This window comes from Neoarius graeffei, chromosome 2 (genome assembly GCF_027579695.1).
Source record: "Neoarius graeffei isolate fNeoGra1 chromosome 2, fNeoGra1.pri, whole genome shotgun sequence".
Lineage (NCBI taxonomy): Eukaryota > Metazoa > Chordata > Actinopteri > Siluriformes > Ariidae > Neoarius > Neoarius graeffei.
The window spans coordinates 65,912,935-65,935,237 of record NC_083570.1 but is presented as its reverse complement, the minus strand read 5'-3'; the positions used below and the strand labels follow the sequence as shown (position 1 = coordinate 65,935,237).

General features: G+C 41.9%; 2 protein-coding genes across 3 annotated transcripts in view; one reads left to right on the top strand and one right to left on the bottom strand.

Annotated features, from left to right (window-relative positions):
• glg1a (golgi glycoprotein 1a) overlaps nt 1-6,064 on the top strand; it is a 68,469-nt gene extending 62,405 nt beyond the window's left edge. The window contains exons 26-27 of one of the 2 annotated variants that reach the window (XM_060914724.1): nt 2,787-2,950; nt 5,285-6,064. In XM_060914724.1, coding sequence (XP_060770707.1) covers nt 2,787-2,950; nt 5,285-5,354 — 234 coding nt within the window. In that variant the 3' untranslated portion in view covers nt 5,355-6,064. Of the gene's footprint in view, nt 1-2,786; nt 4,052-5,284 lie in introns of those variants that run through there. The other variant, XM_060914725.1, reaches the window with a different exon arrangement.
• si:dkey-234i14.3 (fibulin-7-like) lies at nt 5,985-12,515 on the bottom strand. Its single transcript, XM_060914728.1, has 7 exons — nt 12,360-12,515; nt 11,168-11,342; nt 10,119-10,289; nt 8,504-8,686; nt 8,048-8,185; nt 7,455-7,590; nt 5,985-7,291 (listed from the first exon to the last, which is right to left on the bottom strand). Exons 1-7 carry the CDS (start codon nt 12,423-12,425, stop codon nt 6,931-6,933), a joined length of 1,230 nt encoding a protein of 409 aa, XP_060770711.1. The 5' UTR covers nt 12,426-12,515; the 3' UTR covers nt 5,985-6,930.
• Nucleotides 12,516-22,303: the final 9,788 nt, after the last annotated feature.

The window sequence follows — 22,303 nt, the reverse complement described above, 5'->3', positions numbered from 1 at the left end:
ACCGGAGACAGAATAAGCGTAATCTCTGCTTCTGTTCCCTCTGATGTCGCCTCCGATGGCCCCGACACACTACTGCCTCCACCGAGTGCGCGCACGCACACCGCATGTCGGGGCCGCGGATGAGTTACTCTCCCTTGATCAACGAAGTCGGCGGGGAATTTGTGGTTATTATCGGTACAAACAGCGCAAATCGCAACTTAAATGAGTGCGGTTCAGTTTGACATTATTGTCAGTCCGTTAGATAAACATTTAATTTTATTAAAATCGAAAATTAATATTTAGAGCCTGTGGGCTACAAAAATAATAGTCATTAAAGTAGCCGGCTGGACTTAATTGTGTAGTCGGCTGTATGGCCGGCAGCCGGCGCTTGTGGAAAGCCCTGTCAAATCAGCTCTGCGCATGCGCCGTGCGGCACAAAAAAATGGCAGCCACCATGAAGGAAGGAGATCCGGAGTTTTCAAACATTTGCTTAAGTGTGAAATCGCAAAATGGTATTCTAGCGAACAACAAAATAGTAAAGATTCAGAAAAACAAATCATTCAGTGATCATTTTAATAGTGTAATTTCATCCGAACTCGGCCTAACGCTCGATTTAGAACTACAAAAAGTCCGTGTGTCGGACATTTTAAGTACCTTTTGTAAATGTTTTGCAAATGTTGCAGTCAGCATTTAAAATGCTAACTTAGTTTTTGTACAAGTTTCAGTTGATTAAACTGTCATATTATTAAATGTGTCTGCTTTTGTAATAAAAAAGTACTGAAAGAAAAAGCAAACAGCATTGTGATTTTCTTATCCATCCATTAAAAAAAAATCCCTCCCTCCCTACTGAAAATTTTTTTGCTCACCCGGTGGACAGGAAACAGATTTTTTTTAAGGATGGCCTTGGATTCAAACATTGTGACTGCATTCTGATTGTCACATAGTTACAAGTTTATCCGATCCTTATATTGTGTTCTGAGTGTGTGAATGCCTGTCAAGGAAAAGAAATGAAGTACTTCTACTAGAATAGTGTTTTCTGGTGAATGTTTACAAGAACAATAAGTTACATTAAATTATATATATATATATTTTTTTTCAAAAGAGTACGTTTTTGCGTGACTTTAGATTTGGTCTTAATTTTTTTGGAACATGGTCTTAAAAAGTCTTAAAGTCTTAAATTTAACTTGGACAAACCTGTAGACACCCTGTAATAGAGCACATTAATTCAGGTGGAGAAACATCTTTCCTTTGGTCACACCAGTATTTTTGCCAAAAAATGGAAGAACTGCATACAAGCCAAAAAAATAAGTAGAATAAAATATGAAGGCAGATTGTTCCTAATTTGGGGTTGTTTTATGGCTACTGTTCCAGGGGCTTTTGGGAAGATTAATGGCATAATGAATTCAGGATGGAATTACCAGGATGTTGCATCTTGGCTGCCTCTGGCAAGAGGTTCAAACTTGGCCATAGAACAAGCTTTGAACAAGATAATGAAAATCTGTAGGCAGACCTAGAAAAGGGGAGCCCACATGCATAGAGGAAAGTAGATAGAGGAACTTTGCATGGAGGAGTGGACCAAGATATATCTACAATTATTCTATCCACATTCACTGAATATATGAGCAGTCGTGTGCTCTGATAGCCTAGTAGTAGAGTAGCCAATCATATACCATGAGTAGAGAAAAACAAAATGGCAGCGCGTGTTGCTAAACCAACTGAGGATGAAATAAAAACTCTACTCGAAAACAAAACCCCAAAAATGATTAGATATTTAAAAGAAACAGAAATAACTAGAAGAATAGGATTTTTTGTTTTGTTTTGTTTTTTTTTTGTTCGTCCCCCCCCCCCCAATTTCCCCAATATCGCCTGTTCCACACTCCAGCCCAGTTGGTGGCAGTAACGCACCTTTAAGTTGGTTTGCCAACCGCCAAAAATACAAAAAAAAAGGCAACAAAATGTGGAATAAAAGTATTTCTTGGTAAGACTGTATCTTTCATTTTATGCTCCAATAATTATGATAGCATTTTTCACAAATTGCTACCATTTCGCTGATTTGTTTACATTCTAAGCAGAAATGATTTTGTTGAACGTTTTGTTTATCGAATTTGCAAAAAAATAAAACTCTCTTCTGTTTCTCAAAATCCAGTGAATGTGGGCATAAAGTTATTCCACTCACATGGCTTATAGCCGTCTCAGTGCTACATGCCTTGTCGGCTGTCGGCTCATGTACGACTCAGTTTCGTGGAATAACTGTTAAGTGTCTGTCTCACCTACAAAAAGAGGCTCAGTTCTCTTATTCTCTCCAGGGAGATACTGTCAGCAGATGTGAATTTTGAAGGGGCCCAATAATTCTGAATCTAATGTTCTGCGGAAAAATGTCACCGCTTTGTTCCGTTGTTAAAATATTGTTTTAAAGAAAAACCTCTACAGCATCCCTGCATGTTTGTGCTCAAAATGTCACGAATTGTATGTACCGTGATTAGTAATGGACAGCAGTAATTATTATTTTTTTGTTGTTGATTATAATCTGGAGAGCAGATTTACAGGCCTAAAACAGCTGCACCCCAAGGCCAATCATGTGCCAAGAGAGAAGACATGAGTAATAAGAGACTGTAACCTGCTGAATAAATAAGCTTTTTTTTTTTTTTGAGGCTTACCAAACAAAATGCAAAGTTAAAGTTGTAAGACAGCACTGTGCACATTTTTTGTGATTCCATTGTCATGGCTATTATTAAGTTGAGATATTCTCATGCAATGCTTTTGATGCAGTTTCCTTCCATGTTGACATTTGTGCTTCCTGCCTCCAGGTGGCACCAGCAGAAGGCTTTTCAGACTTGGCTGGTCAGGTCCTCTCTTCTCCTGCTAAGAACTATATCCTGAGCATGCTGGCAATGTGTGTGGTACTGCTGTTCTTCATGGGGCTGCTGTGCGGCCGCATCACCAAGCGCGTCACGCAGGAGCTGAAGGACAGGTAAAGAGTGTTGCCAGGGGCAGGAGGAGGGGGAGACCCAATGTCCTCCCTTCCCCCTACCCCATTCCACATAAGGGGGAGTGGAGAAGACAGCAGTGCTTCTCTCTCTATCCCTCATTCACCCCGGGCCCTGGCTATGACACGGTGAAGAGGACGAGCAAGACTGAAACTGTGCAGATTTTCTTGCTACTGGCAGCAGCCATGTTGGGACCTGACTTTACCCTCTTCACGCTGTCCATGTTTTCTGATTGCGGTATTCCTGCATCATCTGCTTCTCTGTGATTGAACCTGCCTGCTGTGGACATTTGGGCCATTTTGTGTGTGTGTTTGCACATTTCTAAGTACAGTGTGCCAGCATCTTTTGAGACATTGTTTCTCCCCTTTCAGCTTTCTCCATGTTCCTGGAGCTCTTGTTCCATTTCTCTTGTTTATTTGCAGGTCATGTATTTATTGTTGATGCTTTTGTTGTATTGAACGTTGTGGTGGGAGTTTTTACGTATGCTTGGGCTTTGTTGTACTCCCCTGTGGTCTACTGAGGCAGCGAGGTAGAGGCAGCAGGTTCTCCCTAGTAAATTACGGAAATAATTGTGTGGTTGTGGGTGGTTGCCATACAATTCAGTTCCACATGGCGACCTAGGATATTTGTGGTATTAAGTTTGCACAGGTCTGATAATGTTTTTTTATTATTAACTGATCTTGTAATTTCATTAGCATTGACATGGGTTGTTCTTTTAATAAGGTCACGGCTGTGATTTATCCACTAACTTGCAGAACATCTAATGGGAGGATAAGGCCATCATTTGCTTTATAGTATTATTTATAAATAACATGCTTGACGTTGATGTAGTAGGCTACAAACTACTAAATAGAGCCTTTTGTGATTTGATTAATTACAGAGGTTTAAAAAAAATTATTGGAATGAATGTGTGTGAGAGTGAGTGAAAGATTTCCTGTGAGGGTGAATGAGACGTTCAAGATTAAATATCCTGTCCGAGTTTACTTATTTTCATCAAGAAAGCTTAAGTTTTATGTTGTACACAGGGATATTTGTGTCTGCTATTGCAGGTTTGGGTTGTTGATTAATAAAGGCATCCGATCTAATGTTTGTCCGACTTACTGTACTCCCAGATACTAACAGACCATTGAACAGTGAAGGAAGAGCTATTCACATCTGAGCCAGAGAATCTCAGGATCTAGGGGTCAGAAACTGAACTTTTTAGACAAGCATCTGTGGGTAGGATGCTTATAAGCGTTCAAATAATTCTGAATATTATGTGGACAAGAGGTAGGTGACCTTAGATCAGCGCTCTTGTTCTGATCGAGATGCTTGATAAATATTACCAAGTGGCCTCAGACAGGATGTCAAGGCACTCCTGGAGCTCAGGCAGGCAAAAATGATGTTCCTACGTGGCAACTTGACTGAGTCTTTCAACGACACTGCACAGAGACAGACACCAGTGTGATGCGGAGTTATCTTTTACACAAGTTAGGTCCCTTCCTGTGCTCAGATGTCTTCAGTTTAGCTTGTTCGATGTTTCACACTTGTAGAAGTGTGCTAGCGACTGGAAGTCTTGCAGTGCCATATTTTAAAGACTGCTAATAGCATTAGTTCACACTCGGCCTTTCAAGACGCGTTGCTTTGTCTGTGCTTGCGTAGCAGTGTATAAATGAATTTCAGTTTTGAAGGCCTTAATTTATTGTAGGTTGAAGGTTTTGGGTTTGGGAAGTTTTCTGGATGCCTCATTGTTTTTGTTTTGGGGCTAATCTTGTACTCCACCAACCACGGTGAGAGGAATAACTTTTGGTTTTTTTATTTTTTGTTTTAAATACTTACTCACATTGTTTAATTCAGTCAATGTTTTGTGTTTCTTGAACTAGGTCCCTGCCTGCACAGCTCAAATCCTGTTCTGAAAATCATGTCCTTTCCTCCATTTTCTCTTGCATGCACCCCATAATCACCTGCCGTCCTTCTCAAGTTACCGAGCCTGTTGCTTCATTTACAAGTATCTTAGCAAATCAGCCCTTTGACTCCTTGTTGGTAATTGAATCTGCAACACTGTCAAAAGCTTGAAACAATGGTACAGTTCCCCCCCCAAATAATAACTATATATCTGTTATATGCTTAGAGTGGGAACAGTTTAATTGTTATTTGAGAAAAAGAGCCTTACTATGATCTCCATTCACCTTCTCCCCCCAGTGTCATACTTAAACATTTTTGTATAAACCATAGCAGGTTCTGTTCCAATGGGAAGTAGGAAAATATTGTCCGTGTAGTGTGTATATAGCTGTGGTTTTACAGAGACCTCTGATTCAGTCTTGCTTTCTTTCTTGTAGAAAACGTTACTGGATGGCACTCACAGGAAGCAGATGGACTCACCCTTCACCCACCTTTACTAATAAGTAATGAGAATGTTGGCGTGGGAAATTGCCATGGCCTTACGTAATCTTGGTTGAAAATGATGCTTATTTAATCCACCCGTCTAGCAATTCATTCAAAATTCCATTCATGTTTAAAGAAGGGGGGGGGGATTCAAGTTAAGCATAATTTGTCCAATGGCAAAGGACGGGCCCACAGAAAATGTTCAACTTTCCGTGTCACAGCTCTTCAGTATGAATCTGGGTTCGCTTGAGCTCATTGCTTACGTTCACATGCATTTTTAGTCTGGCTACAAAAGCCAGCAGTGGGTCGCTTCGATAAAACGCGTGGTCACGACTCTCAGCCAGCCCAGAAACCATGGGCATTTTTGGTGGACCAATGATTGAGCAAGTGAATGTAGCACTGGAAAGATTTCTTCATGTTTGCTTGATTTCCTCCTCCTTTCAGACAGGAAAAAATGTGAAGTCATGCTGCAAGTGCTCACTGTCTGCTGTGTGACCTTTCTACAAGTAAGCACACGGTAAAAATATTTAAAGGAGAAAAAAAATGATGCATTTTGTGTATGCGTTTTTCCATTGTACAAACTGATTTAAAAGTATTTCCCCCTCAGATCTGATTAAGCCATGTATTATTCGTATATAAAATGGCTCTTTTTTTTTTTTGTCTTTTATTGGTTGTTTTTGTTATGTACAAAGTGATTTGGAAAATTGTTAATAAAATCAATTTGCTGGTTTGTATTTTGGACTCAATTTTAAACCATTCCTGAAAATTCTCCATAGATCTCAGTACATTAGCTAGAGAGTTTGTAACACAAAGCTAAACTGCACCCTCGTTTTATTCTCTCTCTTGTGGAAGGCTAAATATGACGATCATTTGTTGTTTTCGTATCTATAAGCCTTTTTTTTTTTTTTTTCCCCCTGAATATATAATAGTAGGGTTATCTTGTTGCCTTTCTCTCGATACTGTGTGTGTGTAAGAAAGGTGACTTTTGTGTTTGAATACTTTTTCTAGCTCGACACAGTTAAATGATGCGCATTGACGAGAGGTTGGTGAGGTCCTGCCGTGGTATTCTGTCATTAGGGTGATGAATTCTTCGTGGGAATGCTTTTCAGTCAGTCACTGAAGACAGTCCTTCTCCTTCTGAAGAGTGCCTGTGATTGATTTGTAGTAGCCCAGAATCATGAGAAGGATGTTTGCTTTGGCGCCAGTGACCGTTTCAGTCATGTTGGTAAGGACTTAAAAATCTTGGAAGATGCCGTTGTGCTTCACTATGAATATTTAAGCAGAAAGATAAGTCGTTGTTTTTAAAATCGCCGTTTAAAAAAAAAAAAAAGATATAATGAAATGTATACGTTTTAAAGATAGATAAAATACACACTAGGTTATGAAATAAAACTAGACTGTCATTTTAAATACATAAAAGGCTGTAAAAACAAAATTAAGAGTGATGCTTAATAACTTCGTAATAAAGGTTTTTGATTTGCTGAGCTGGAAATCTCTTGTACTTGATTGTCGCTCCTGGGTTTGTAAGGCAACTGGAACAGTTGTCTCTGGTAGCAAAGTCACTTTATTCTCCAGTCTGTTTCCTCCTCGCGCTGTGTTTTTAGAAGCTGTATGGAGACACGAAGAGTGTAACCTTCGTAATGTATCGTCCCAGCAGCGTTCTCCTCTCCAGCTCGCTCATCTCCACCTCAGCCTCGAGTGTGGCAGGGCCTTGCACCGACTCCACCAGCAGCAGCTCCCCACTCTGCCTGTTCGAACGCTGAAGGGTGAAATGTCCTGCCCCACGATTTCCCAGCAGTCCAAAGCGCAGGGCGTCTCCCCGAACGCGGGCCGCTGAAACCCGGAAAAGGACGCGAGGAGTGCTCATGTTCGACACCACTGCCATAAAGTGAAAGTTGATGGAGAGGGGAGCGTGGAGACAAGCTTTATTCCTCTTGACACAGGGGTTACGCTCACATTGCCTGTAACACAGATGTCGGAAGTCCAAATTTTAGAGATGGGAAGTTGGATTTTCAGCTTTTGACTTAATCCTGAGCTTCAAGTCATAACCAAGCCCTGGTGTCCAGCCTGTGCTGTAATATTCCTAGTGTATTGTATTCATGGAAATGAAGGTCGTGCACTTACAGAGGCGAGGTCTTGATGTAGGAAGCGTTGCGAAAGCGAGGGCATTCGACGACCATGCATCTATGACCTCCGAAAGTGTTCACACACACCTGCTCTTTGGTACAGTTGTGAGCTCCACTCTCACACTCATCAATATCTGCAGGGAAAATGGTGAACAGTTCAGCAAGTTGTTTCTCATTTAGGTTTCATTTAACTGGCCAATAATAAATCAGTTTGTTGTGATGCAGTAATTGAGGCATCATTTGGCACACGTTTGCCTTTTGTTCTTTCGGTCCTCGTTTCCTTTTCTCTTGGAGTCAGAGAAGAGAGCTATAAGATGAAAGAAGGTGAAGCTCATAATTTCGATATAGAACAGTGGTTTGGGGTCAGCTGGTGAGAAAGTGTCTCAGTAGATACATAATAATTATAGTTTGCTTCAGAGACAGCAGAGGGCTCTAAAATTGCTATTAAATAAAGACCTAAAGAAAACGCAGAATTAAATTCTATATCCTTGGTCCGAAACAGTGTAACATCTGAGATGTAGATCGTCTGCAAGAAAAGCATCTCTGCAAAGATTTTGAGAGAGAGGAAAAAAGGTAAAGTAGGATACCAACCTTGGCAGCTCCTGTTGTCTTTGCTGACGCTGTACCCAGTGGGACATTGGCAGTAATAGCTCCCAGCTGTGTTAATACACTTGTACATGCATAGACGGCCAGGTTGGGTCATACGGAAGAGCTCACATTCATCGACATCTTTTATATATATATAAAAAAAAAAAAGTTTAAGTATACGTACCACACAGCCAAATGTATATACAGTAACTGAATGGTAAAGCCCCATCTATCCCCCTGAATGAAACTGTAAGTCAGAACATTTTTAATGTATTCCAATGATCAGCTAAAATTATTTAAATCAGCATCTCTCTCTGGAGCTCACTGATTGTGAATGTTACGCCCGTCATGTCCCAAGCAATATGATAATGTGGACAGGAAAATGTTAAGCCTAGATCACAGCTCATAGTTGTACACCATCAAGTCATAGTCCAGTGTTTACCTGGTTGGAGATGTTACCTGTGCACAAGCCTCTCTCCTTGCTGGAGATGCTGTAGCCTTGCTCGCATGTGCATTGCATGGAGCCTTGGAACTCAATACAGCGGGATGGACGCACATAGGCTGGGACTGAAGGTGGAGAAGTCGCTGAAGTAGATGTGGGCATGGAGGAAGTTGGGACATGGTGTGTTTCAGCATCCATCACTGAAGATGGAACAGGGTAGACTATTGTTCAAAATGGATCTAAAATAAAAATATTTATTCTATCCACATTCACTTGATATGAGCAATCGTGTGCTCTGATTGGCTACTCGACTACTAGGATATCAGCTCATGTACCGTGAGTAGAGAAAAGCAAAATGGCGGAACGTGTTGCGGAACCAGCCGAGGATGAAATAAGAACTCTACTTGAAAACAAAACCCCAAGGAATGCAAAAAAAATATGGAATGAAAGTATTTGATGGTAAGAACCCCCCCCCAAGAACGATCACATTTTTCACAAGTTGATAGTCATTTTGCTGGTTTGTTTACATTCTAAGCGGAAATTATTTTGTCCGGCGTTTGGTATAATTTTTTTTTTTTTAATTTATCGAATTTGCTAAAAATAAAAATGCTCTGTTTCTCAAAATCCAGTGAATGTGGACAGGATAAAAGTTAGTCCACTCAATCTCATCGTACATGGCTTATAGCCAACTCGGCACGACATGCCTCGTCGGCTGTCGGCTCATGTGTGACTCTATTTCATGAAATAACCTGTTAAGTATCTTTATAAACAAGAAATAACAAATTTCAAACATGCAATAGATGTTAAATAAAGCATACTGAATTGAATGAATGCTTCATTCTTTTCAACCTAATTTCTATTTGTGTCCGTAGCGCAAGTGCTGTAACCACAGAAAATAATTTTCAGTACATTTCCAATCCACTGACTGAAAACACACTTGGAAGCCTTTGGGCAGTTGTTGAACTTGTCTGAAGCCTTTGCAGTCAATATGGATGAGACAGATATGAAAGAATGACTTGCCAAACTTTGTTGATTTGAAATTCTTTTCAACATTGGACCAATACAATACACCTCTCAGAAAATAAATTACGTTACTGTACCTTTTAGGGGGCGCATGGCTTGTCTCTGGGACAGTATCCTCTAAGGTACTTATTTGAACCATTTGTATACTGACTGGGAACATGTATGTACCTTTTTGTCCCTAAAAAGGTACACACAGTTATGTTGAGGTCCAATAATGAGCCCTAGGGGGTTACATTAGTGTAGATTGTACCATGAGGGACAGAAATGGACTCCTACTGTACCCCTATTTCTGATGGTGTAGAAGCAATTCTGTTGTCTTTGATCCACGACTACAGTTACTAAAGTGTAACCACAAATTCTTCTGTCTGAAAATGTGACTCCATCACAAATACCTTTCAGTGAAGAATTCATAAAAAGTGTTTCTCATGAATTATTGCCTGCTTCGACAATTGCCCATAGACGGTTGTTATTATTATAAGCACATTTCAAGCCAACAGACTTTTTGCTTCTTTTCTCAGTACAGAAAAAAAAAAACACTGACATTTTTGTTCTACAGATGTGTAACTAGAGATGGAGTTTTAAAATTCTGGATTATCATTCAATAAGTACTCTTGCAGGTTGGCTCTTCTCCACTCCAGCTGAGGGAATCCAGACACTCCCTAGTCTCTGGCCCTGACAGCTGGAAACCAGGGTTGCAGAGGAAGTGAACCTCATGGCCCACTCTGAACACTTGACCCAGTATTCTGCCATTGGCTGGTGGGTTTGGAGGCAGGCACATTGCTGTTGGGTAAAGGACAACATAAAGAAAGTTTGTTTATGCTGAGATGTTATGAGGGGAAAAATGAGATTTATGTACACAAGACTTCCATCAACTTCCGTTTTCAGAGACGGGTCTGACTCAATGGTAAACTCTTGGCTCTGTTTAATACCTTTTTAGTGTCCTTTGGTTTGTCCCTTTAATGAAGCCCTTAAAGGTTTCAATACCTCCTTAGTGTTTCCCTAAGTTCAGAAAAGGCTCCAAGTAAAACACTTTGAGAAACCTAGAACTGTTAACCAAAGAACTCTAGAAGAACCCTTAATACGGGGTTAGTCAAAATTATGTTAACACTAATGGATTATTTTTCTCCTGAATGTGTGGTGCGCCGTGACCACTGCTGGCGTAATGGGGCCCTACTTTTTTGACACCCCAACAGTGACGTCCGACGTCTACTTACAGATGGTACAGCAGTACGCCACTGATGAGCTTCCACTACAGATCCGATTGGTTTCTACCATTTAAGTGTTAACATAATTTTGACTAACCTTGTATTTAGGTGCACATGAAGGCCAGAATTAACACCAGGACTTGTCAACATGTCCAAACATACATTCCTTCTTCTCATGACAATCAAACTTTTCTTTTGGTTTTGTGCACTGAGTAACTTGTGACTAGCAGTTCCACCTAACACCCCAAACAGTTCTTCACTGTCCTACCATGGTCCCTCATAGGGATCACCTAAAGTTCTCTGTAGACCTCGACATTAGTGGCTTTTCTTTTCAGAAGAGATTCCATGAAGAAAAAGCTGGAACTGTTTTACCAGCCAAAGAATCCCTGAGGAGCCCAGTTTTGTGTAATATTGTGCAACGCAATATAATAATGTGTCTGCTGCTGTACTCACGTATGCTGTTCTTGCCTGTGCTGATGTTGCTGCTGTGCGTGACTGTGTTGTTGAGCAGCAGGTTGATTTTCTTGCGCAGACTGCGTGCACTCTGTAAGAAGGAGGTCTCGTGCGCTGAGAGCAACTTATGGACATGTTGCAGAGTGCTCTGGACCGTCTGCCTGCTCACACACTCCTGTGCAGTTCCAGTTATGGAGTCAAGGATGTTTATTTAACAGAAAACTAGTGGCAATAGTGGTGTAGTTGCTCATTTGTCTGCAGTCCATTGACCAAAATCATGAAACAGTTGTGCCATTTAAAAGCCTGATTTTAATTATTTATGACACAAACCAAAAGAACTGTGGAGGGGTTCAGACCCTTCACATGTGGGATACTATCTTTAGCAATGCTTCTTACTCTAACATCAGCAAGAAGTCTGGGAAATAATATTTGTATTTATTTTAGGTGTAAAAAAACAAAAATCCATTAAAACATCCAAAACTCCCGACCACTTGTCTTTCACTGCTCCACATGCAGTTTTTCATGCCCATGTCTGGGACACTCGTGTATTAGGTTTAAAAATCCTAAATCTGCATAATGTATGCACGCCAGGACTCCCCCACCCCACCCTCAGGAAACATGAGTGGAAATAGTGTGTGTGTGTGTGTGTGTGAGAGAGAGAGAGAGAAAACCTATTTCTTAGGACTCTAAGATTCCTTGGTCTGTGTTTTCCCCCCCACTGTAAATTCAAAAACCATCCCAAACGGGGAATACTAATTCTGCATGGTTTGTTTTCCATCAGTTTAACAGGCAGCTGGAAGGGTAATTATGTTGATCATCACAAATGATATATAAAGTACAAAAAGCAGATATAGAGAGAATGCTAGAATTATTCTGGATCACCCCAACAGAAAAAAACACCATGGATTTCAAATTTGCACTCGGCTGTATTATTTCACATGTAGCCTACCTTCCATACATATTTTAAGGTTTTTTGTTTGTTTTTATGTGCTTTCATGTGATTATTCTATCTGTAAATGCAGGGAAAATATAATATACATGTTTAAAAAAAAAAAACCCTGGTTACAAGTCTGAAAACCACGTGGATCGTTTCTGCATATGAATGTTGCAATAAAGTCAGTGCTATATAATTTATTCATGCAGGTTTATTAATATAGGCTATCTTGAATGTGTTATTTGGGTTTGAACATACCTGGCTCTGAGATCCGAGCATCTGGCATGTGATAAAAATGATCAAAAATAGTCCACGGCGATACATCCTCGCAGAAATGCTCTCTTCCCAGGACTGTAAGTGTTGATGTCAACTGAAGCACCTCTCCTCTCTGTGTGTGTGTGTGTGTGTGTGAGAGAGAGAAGTATGTTGAGCACAGCTCTAGACTTTAAGCCCCTCTGAGCATTATATTTAGCCCACCTTCAAAGGGGAAAGCCCACCTCAGTGAGACTGCTCTGTACATCTGGCAAGTGTCCAGACTGTGTCCAAACTTGCATACCTCCATACTAAAGGGCCATGTAGAAATATAAATGGCTTATTATTTCTGACATGCTATTTAGTGGGGAAGCGTGCGGTTTTTGTCTGAGTGCTTTAATGTGGCAAACCAAACACAGGAATGGCATGAATTAAAGAGAATGACACACTACCCTCTGTCATTAGCTCCAACAGAGTTCACATCCTATCTTTAATATGGGCTCGGATTTTATGAGGTAACTTGGAAATGTGATAGTTGGGATTAGGAACAGGCAAATTATTGCCTTGTAATACTTAATGGTGCTACAAATTTCTATCAGAGTCCATTTTAAATGTGGCAGAAAGACAACAGAATAAAGACTGCAGGAGCTAATACGCGATGAATAACGTTATAAATAAGCTTTGTATTAATTTCAAGTTGCTATATATAATATATATTTCGGGGTCTGTGTCACATGACTGAAGTGAACGTGTGTGTACGTGTACACAATGTGTTCAGGGTCCACGAGATGGTGCTAATGTTCCGTTTCCCCCTCTACAGGCGTAGCCAGAGCAGTGACTGTATATTTACATGACTGGCATTTGGCAAACGTCCTAATCCAGAGCAACTTGCATCTAACTCAATTTATTCTATCCACATTCACTGGATATGAGCAATTGCACGCTCTGATTGGCTACTCTGCTATTAGGATATCAGCTCATGTACCGTGAGTAGAGAAAAACAAAATGGCAGAGCGCATCAAGTCAGATATCACTTTATCAAGTATTTAAAAGAAACAGAAATAGCTAAAAGAATATAGTCGTGTCATCCCCCTCCCTCCCCCCCATTGCCTGTTCTACATTCCAGTCCAGTCGGTGGCGGTAATGCACCTTTAATGCACCTTTTTTTGGAGGGTTAGCACTAGAGGTCTGCGCAGGACAGAATTTTCAGTCCCGCTCCCGCATTGTGCAGGCCCGCGCCTGCCATATTTTGTCCCGCTCCCGCCCGCAAATCCCGCATGATGCAGACGTTCGCGTTCTCACGAAAGTTCTTGTCATTGGCTTGGGGAATTAAACATGCTGAGCTTATCTGAGCTCTCCACTGACCGATCCTTCATTTATTGTAAGTTTATTGTTTAGACTCTGACATTCTGCTGACACATTCCAAGTTGAGCGCTGCATGCGCTCATGATTGACAGCTCTCGCTTTGATTAACAGCTCTCGCTTTGACAGCTCTCGCTTTGCGCACTCGCACTCCCACTTCCGAGTCTGTGGCATTATGATTCCAACCGCGATTTCATTCTCCTCTCATATGAAGTGCTGCGCAACCACAACCAGCTCCTCCGATTATACACTGTCTATTTCTAGCTTTAAATTGAACAATCTGTGCGATACAGTCCTTTTTAATACTAGTTAATTTTTTTTAATACTTTTTAATACTTGGGACTAATACTCTTGACTTTTTAACGGTAAATGTACCTCTTTTTAAAGCAGCACTTACTTTTGAAGCACTGTGAGCTTCACTAGAGGAGCTCTGCTCTTCTGCCATGATTGGAGATCTCAAACACGGAAGAGCAGAAAGGAATCGGAAACGTATGCGAGATTAGACCACATCCGCAAATTTAGGCATCTTAAAATGTTTTTATTAATGCCAAATAAAATATCCAGCACAAATTATATACGATAGACAAAAATTAATAATTTATAAATTTTATTTTAAACACGTTTTTAGTTAGCGGGACTGCAGCTTATCACCTCTCCCGCCCACGCCCGCATTGTGCACTCCCCCTCCCGCCCGCGCCCGCAATGAGCTTTCAAAATTTGTCCCGCGCCGCACTGCTTTGCGTCGGGTCCCGCGGGAGTGCAGGGCTTTAGTTAGCACCATTTGATTTACACAACATGCCTACCAATTTAAAGGTGCGCGCTTTTTTTTTTTATTGTGACACAAACAATAATTAAGATGAAAAAAACAGAAATCTGGAGTGTGCATAAGTTTCCCCCCCACCCCCCAAAACAAAGTTAATATTTTATAGAGCCACCTTTTGCTACAATTACAGCTGCAAGTCTCTTGGGATATGTCTCTATTAGCTTAGCACATCTAGCCACTGGGATTTTTGCCCATTCCTCAAGGCAAAACTGCTCCAACTCCTTCAAGTTAAATGGGTTACATTGGTGTACAGCAATCTTGAAGTTATCCCACAGATTCTCAATTGGATTGAGGTCTGGGCTTTGACTAGGCCATTTCAAGACATTTTAAATGTTTCTCTTTAAACCACTCCACTGTAGCTTTAGCAGTATGTTTAGGGTCATTGTCCTGCTGGAGCATAAACCTTCGTCCCAGTCTCAAACCTCTGGTTGACGCAAACAGGTTTTCCTCCAGAATTGCCCTGTATTTGGTGCCATCCATCTTTCCTTCAGTCCTGACCAGCTTTCCTGTCCCTGCAGATGAAAAATATCCCCACAGCATGATGCTGCCACCATCATGCTTCATTGCAGGGATGGTGTTCTCAGGGTGTTGGGTTTGTGCCACACATGGCATTTCCCATGATGGCCAAAAAGATACATTTTTGTCTCATTTGACCAGAGAATCATCTTCCATGTGTTTGGGGAGTCTGCCACATGCTGTTGGGCAAATTCTAAACGTGATTTTATTTATTTTTTTATTTATTTGTTTTAAGCAGTGACTTTTTTTTCTGGCCACTCTTCCATAAAGCCCCGCTCTGTGGAGTGTATGGCTTAAAGTGGTCTTATGGACAGATACTCCCATCTCTGCTGTGGATCTTTGCAGCTCCCTCAGCGTTATCGTTGGTGTCATTGTTGCATCTCCGATTAATGCCCTCCTTGCCCGGTCTGTGAGTTTTGGTGGGCGGCCTTCTCTTGTCAGGTCTGTAGTGGTGCCATATTCTTTCCATTTTGCTATAATGGATTTAGTGGTGCTCCCTGGGATATTCAAAGTTTGGGATATTTTTTATGACCCAACGCTGATCTATACTTCTCCACAACTTTAGTACGATTCGCACGGGATAAGTATTACCTATGGACCTCTGGTAATTCACAATTACCCCCGCACCTCTGTGTTATTGTGTGGCACATTCGGACGGGATAAGCAAAAGTCTGTAATTCACTGAATTTACAGACATTGTGACCGGATGTGTCGTAAGTTCACAGCATCCTGTTTCGTCTTGTAGACAGTAGAGATGGGATTTATGGCTCTTTGATGGGATCCGCATCTTTGTGATCCATTCTTTGAAAAGAGCCGTTCAAAAGACTGGCTCATTTGGCTCTTTTTAAATATTTATTCAGTTTTAAGAAGACAGCGTCTAAAGAAGCCAGATCCCTCTGCTTAGACAGTGACATCAATATTTCTGGACATACCTTTTATATAAAGCAACCTAGACTTATATTATTGTAACCCCTAAACGCTCATAAATAACCATTAAAAAACAATGAGGGCTTCAATGAATGTCCATGCAGAATGGCTTTTCTGTAAAAAAAAAAAAAAAGAACCCACTCAAGAACAGTTATCAAGAACGCAAGAATATTTTATAGAAAAACACTTGTTTTACAAAAATATTTAAGTCTGAGATACAAAATAGATACAACTACAATAAATATAACACAAGAACTAGTTATCACACAAGAACATTTTAATAGAAAAAAACAAACTTTCTATATCAAAAATATTGAAATTGTAACAAAAATAGATGCAACTAAACAGTCAGATAAATAGATAGTTATAACAAGAACACAAGATTATTTTAATAGGAAAAAACAAACTATTAATGCAAAAAGTATATTATTATTAGAAAAATAGATACAACTAGACAAATAAATAAAATACACAAAAATAGAACAAACAAAATGCCGATAGAATAAATTAAATGAACGTCCGTGCAAAGTAGTTTTCCCACAATATTATCATTAATATCACACAACAACATTATAAACTATATACAAAACAACTTGAACTATTAGGCAAACAGATAAAACTTGAATAAATAAAAGGCAAATGCTGTTTAGCCTACTTCTTGTCCTTGGGCAAAAGCTTTTTCATCTGAAACAGTACAGAAAAAGAACGACAGAAAGAACGGCTCCCCCAGCTCGAGACTCGGTTCTCATCGTTCATGCCTAGGAGCCGTTCAAAAGAATCGGTTCGTTCGCGAACGTCACAACACTAGTAGACAGGAGTTCAAAATGCTTATCTGGTTCAAATACGGGATAGGCCTACTACCACTTGCCCCTGAAATGCTGTTTATCAAAATTTCGCCCGTATCCTCCATTATTCACTCCAGAAAAGTACAAGAGACGCGCGTTTAATAATTACAAACGCAGACATGCGCATTCACACAGGACTTGTATTACCACTGGATGTCTGCGTTTTGCCGAAACACAGTAGGTAATTCGCAGCGGAATTATTACTTGGCAAATTACGGACATGGCGCATTCGCACGGGACTAAGAACTCAGACATTCTCTGCAATTATTCCGAATTACCAGAGGTCCACAGGTAATACTTATCCCGTGCGAATAGGGCTTTTGTCTCTACCTGTTTGGAGGCTCCTTGATTTTCATGTTGCTTGCTTAGTAGTGTTGCAGAGTCAGGGTCCTTCCAGAACAGGTTGATTTATACAGACGACAGGTGACAGATCATTGCACACAGGTGGATCTTAATCAACTAATTATGTGACTTATGAAGTGAATTGGTTGGACCAGCTCTTATTTAGGGGTTTCTTACGAAAGGGGGTGAATACTCCAGATTTCTGTTTTTCATCTTAATTATTGTTTGTGTAGCAATAAAAAAAAAACTGTGTACCTTTTAAAGTGGTAGGCATGTTGTGTAAATCAAATGGTGCTAACCCCCCAAAAAAATCCATTTTAATTCCAGCTTGCAATGCAACAAAACGGACAAATGCCAAGGGGGATGAATACTTTTGCAAGGCACTGTAATCACTGGGTTAGACTCCGAAGATTTTACTGAGTAGAGTGGAAATGAGACTGAACTTGAGGAATATCCAGCTGAATTAATGAGCTTTCCATAGCTATTGTAGGGTGCAATTGGTCTTAAGTGATCAATCTCATTAAATCAGTCTCATTAAATCAGTCTCATTAATAATACCATTAATTTTGGTGTTTAATAATAAATTACCAAACAGCCAAATTATGGTATATTCCAAATTATGATCACTTCCAATGCAGCAATAATGTATCACTTACCAAGCTACAGCCAATAGCACTGATACACCTTGGAATTCTTTGAGATTGGATGACTTCAAAAATATATAGAAGCAACACACAGTTTAACAATTAATTTAATTTATTATAACAATGATAAAAAAAAAATGATAGCAAAACAGTGAGATACTGTGTGTGTGTGTGTGCGTGTGTGTTTGGGGGGGGGGGGGGGGAGTGTGTGTGTGTGTGTTTCTGAGAGGGGGGCTATAAAGTTTGGAATTTCATCTATGTGGTTGAGACAAAGGACCTCGTGATAAAGGATGAAGGGGGTCACCACGTGGTGTTGAGGAGAACAAAAGGATTAGCTCTGGTTGCTAGCTAACCCACTAGCCTATAACATTACCAAATCCACTGAAATCTTGATGAGGTCAAAATATGTGTAATAATGAAATTAAAGTGTTAGAAAGGATAGAGAAAAGAGTATGCAATGCTTATCTTTTAAACAACTGAGAGAACAAATAGAACAATAATCAATTCAACACCCTGAGTATCTACAGTGTGCATAATTAAACAGTTCCTGAGTTTAAATTCACACTACTTCATAAAGCTAATTCCTAAGACTAGTTTTGCCCAAAATGCCAGTCTTACTTCTAGTAATTTTGCTCCTATATAGGAATGCAGAGGTGTTCCGAAACTTTTGGAGTTCACAGGAGCATGTGGGTCGTTTCTGTGAAAACGCAGAGAATTCTTGGTCCGACACTTCGTCGTTCGTGAAGAAGAGTCTCTGCTCAATAATGTGCACAGCGATTAAGTCAGAAGGAATCCGGTCGCTTCTAACTTTTAATTAACTGCTTTGGGCGGCAGTCGTAACGTTACTTATAATGAACAAAAGACGAGAGAGAGTGAGTGGAAGCGTGGCTCAATCACTTATGGGGTCAGTGAGGATATGACGTAGTTAATCCCACCCAGGCGTGACGTAGGTCATCGCGGAAGTTGGTTGATGGGATTTATAGTCCTAAAAGGGACGGCATGTACCTACACGATTAGATGAAGTCTTTCAACTAAATTTTTTTAAATAGACATCCTATATCCTATTGTAACAAGTCCCTGATGTGGGTGGAGTACAGAAGCACGGCAGGTGGGAGTTGATGTTCATGCACCCACTCTTTTTATTTTACTTATTTTTAGCTTTTCAGCTTCGCTCGCTCACACAGTCACACACCCAACACACACACGTGTTGTGGTCGGGAGAGCTCCCCTCTTTCTGCTCTCTTCCTCCTTTTCTATCCTCTGTCGCTGCAACACAGACGCACATTTAATTAAGCACAAGTGCATTGACTTTGTCACTTACCTTCCCTGGCCCCGCCCTCCATTCACAAACTGACGCTAGGCCATGCCTCCACTGCCACATACCTCCATCGCCTGACTCAGGCCGGGGACTGACTCCCTCCCCCCCCAGACGGGACAGGAAGTCCGCCACTACCATCTACACCCCAGGCCTGTGGATTACCTCGAATTTAAATGGCTGGAGGGCTAGATACCAACGGGTGATCGGCGCATTGGCATCTTTCATGTGGTGGAGCCACTGGAGGGGCGCATGGTCTGAACAGAAAGTGAAGGGGTGCCCCAGCAGGTAGTACTGGAGGGTGAGGACTGCCCACTTGATGGCTAAGCACTCTCTCAATGGTGCTGTACTTACTCTCACGCATCGAGAGCTTGCAGCTGATGTACAGCACAGGGTGTTCCTCGCCCACCACCTTCTGTGACAAAACAGCCCCCAGCCCTCTGTCCGATGCGTCCGTCTGCAAAATAAAGGGAAGCGAGAAATCAGGGGAGTGTAAGAGTGGCCCCTCCCCCGCAGTGCAGCCTTTTACTTGGGTGAAAGCCTATTGGCACTGTTCCGTCCACTGGACCGGCTCTGGTGCTCCCTTTTTAGTGAGATCAGTCAGCGGGCTGGTGACGTCCGAATAATTAGGTATGAACCTACGATAGTAGCCAGCCAGCCCCAGGAACTGTCTCACCCCCTTTTTGGTCTTAGGCCTCGGGCAGGCAGCAATCGCTGCTATCTTGTCAATTTGGGGACGCACCTGCCCATAACCCAAGTGGAAACCCAGATACCGTACTTCCACCCGCCCAATTGCACACTTTTTTTTTTTTTTTTTTTTTTTTCCGGGTTGGCTGTGAGACTCGCCCACCTCAGCGACTCTAGGATGGCCCTAAGGTGTTCTATGTGCCGCGGCCAGTCACTGCTGTATATAATTATATCGTCTAAGTAGGCTGCCACGTGAGTGGCGTGGGGGCAGAGGATCTTGTCCATTAGTCACTGGAATGTAGTGGGAGCCCCAAACAACCCAAAAGGAAGCGTGACAAACTGGTGTAATCCAAATGGTGTGGAAAAATGTTTTCTCTCGGGATAGAGGAGTCAAGGGGATCTGCCAATATCCCTTCGTCAAATCCAGTGTCGAATAAAAGCAAGCAGCACCTAACCAATCAAGCAACTCATCAATGCGAGGCATTGAGTACGCATTGAATTTAGACACCGCGTTGACTTTTCTATAGTCCGCACGGAACCGGACCAACTCGTCGGCCTTGGGTACCAGGACCACCAGGCTGCTCCAGTCACTGTGTGACTCCTCAATTATGCCAAGCATGGCCTTAAGTTCTTCCTGAATCACTTTTTTTTTTGTGTGTGTTCGGGTAAGCGGTAAGAACGGCAACGCCCCACCACTCCTGGGGGCGTTTCAGTGTGGTGTTCTATGAGGTGGGTGCAGCCGGGAAGGGGTGAGAACACGTCAGAAAATTCCTCCTACACCTTGGCTGCCTCTGTGAGTTGGGCTGGTGAGAGGTGGTCTCCACAAGGGACCGGAATGGTTCGGGTTGTGGTTTTGGTTGTTTTTATCTCCGGCCCCAGCTCTGCCTTCTCCGGAACTACCGATGCCAACGCCATAGGGACCCCCTCATTCCAACGCTTTTAATAGGTTGAGATGGTATATTTGTAAAGCCCCGCCCCATCCGTTTGCCTCACCTCATAGTCAATGTCCTCGACTCGCCGTGTGACCTCGAAGGGCCCTTGCCACTTGGCAACTAATTTGGAACTTGACGTGGGCAATAATACAAGTACTTTGTCTCCCGGAGTGAACTCTCTAAGGCGTGTGACCCTGTCGTACAGCCAGGCTTGACGTTCTTGTGCCTGCCGCAAATTCTCCCGGGTTAAGTGCATGAGGGTGTGGAGCTTTGTGTGCAGATGGAGAATGTATTGAATTTCGTTCTTACTAGTCGAAGGTCCCTCCTCCCAATTTTCCCGCAGCACGTCCAAGATGCCACGTGGCTTTCACCCATATAATAATTCAGATGGGGAAAATCCCGTGGAGGTTTGTGGGACCTCTTGTACTGCAAATAACAGGGGCTCGAGCCATCTGTCCCAATTACGTGTGTCTTCACTTACAAATTTCTGAATTAGATTTTTAAGAGTTTGATTAAACCTCTCTACCAAACCATCTGTTTGTGAGTAATAAACGCTGGTGCGGATAGATTTAATTCCCAACAACCCATACAGCTCATGCAGTGTGCATGACAAACGAAGTGCCTTGGTCTGTCAGGATTTCTTTCAGAATCCTGACCTAGGCGATAATACAGAAGAGCGCTTCCACAATACTGCGTGCTGAGAGAATGCGGAGAGGCATCGCTTCCGGATATCGTGTTGCATAGTCCGCCAGAACTAAAATAAAGCGATATCCTCGTGCTGACCAATCTAATGGTCCAATGAGATCCATACCAATTCTTTCGAAGGGGGTCTTGATTAGAGGGAGAGGGCAAAAAGGCGCTTTTGGAGTAGCTGCGGGATTTACTAATTGGCATTCACGGCACGCCGCACACCACCGACAAACGTCCCCGTGAATCCCTGGCCAGTAGAACCGGGCCATTATTAGGGCTAGTGTTTTATCCTGCCCTAAGTGTCCAGCCATGGGATTAAAGTGAGTCACATGGAATACGAGTTCCCTACGGCTCTTAGGGATTAACAACTGGGTTATTTGTTCCGCGGTTTGAGTGTCCTGCGTCATTCGATACAGTCTATCTTTAATAATTGCAGAATACGGGAAGACAGGTGCTGCATTTGGCTGGAGAGTTTGACCATAGCTTACTCTCACTTGGTCAAATGCATGCTGCAGAGTCTCGTCTTGTGACTGCTCTAAAGGGAAATCCTCGAGGGAATCCCCAAGAGCGGGAGGAGGGGAGGGCTGCTCCTCACTCCTTGTATTGTTCTGACGTGGTGATGAAGTGGACGGCTCTGTGACAGCTTCTCCAGTCAATGCCACACCGGGATCCCCCCATGACATTTTACGGCAGGACCCACTCCCTACTACGTATTCCATTAAGGTTCGAAACCCTGGCCAATCAGTCCCCAAAATCAGTAAGCGGGTGAGACGAGGATTAACCGCTGCCTTAATTCTATGCTTTTGGCCCCGGAATAGAATATGGACGGACACTAGAGGATAATTGTGAACATCTCCGTGTACACAC

Coding starts and splice junctions, on each gene's coding strand:
- si:dkey-234i14.3 (XM_060914728.1), bottom strand. CDS start 12,425: ATGTATCGCCGTGGACTATTTTTGATCATTTTTATCACATGCCAGATG. Junction 11,343..12,359: donor TGCTCGGATCTCAGAGCCAG/GTATGTTCAAAC, acceptor GGAACTGCACAG/GAGTGTGTGAGCAGGCAGAC. Junction 8,687..10,118: donor AGAAGAGCCAACCTGCAAGA/GTACTTATTGAA, acceptor TTCCATCTTCAG/TGATGGATGCTGAAACACAC.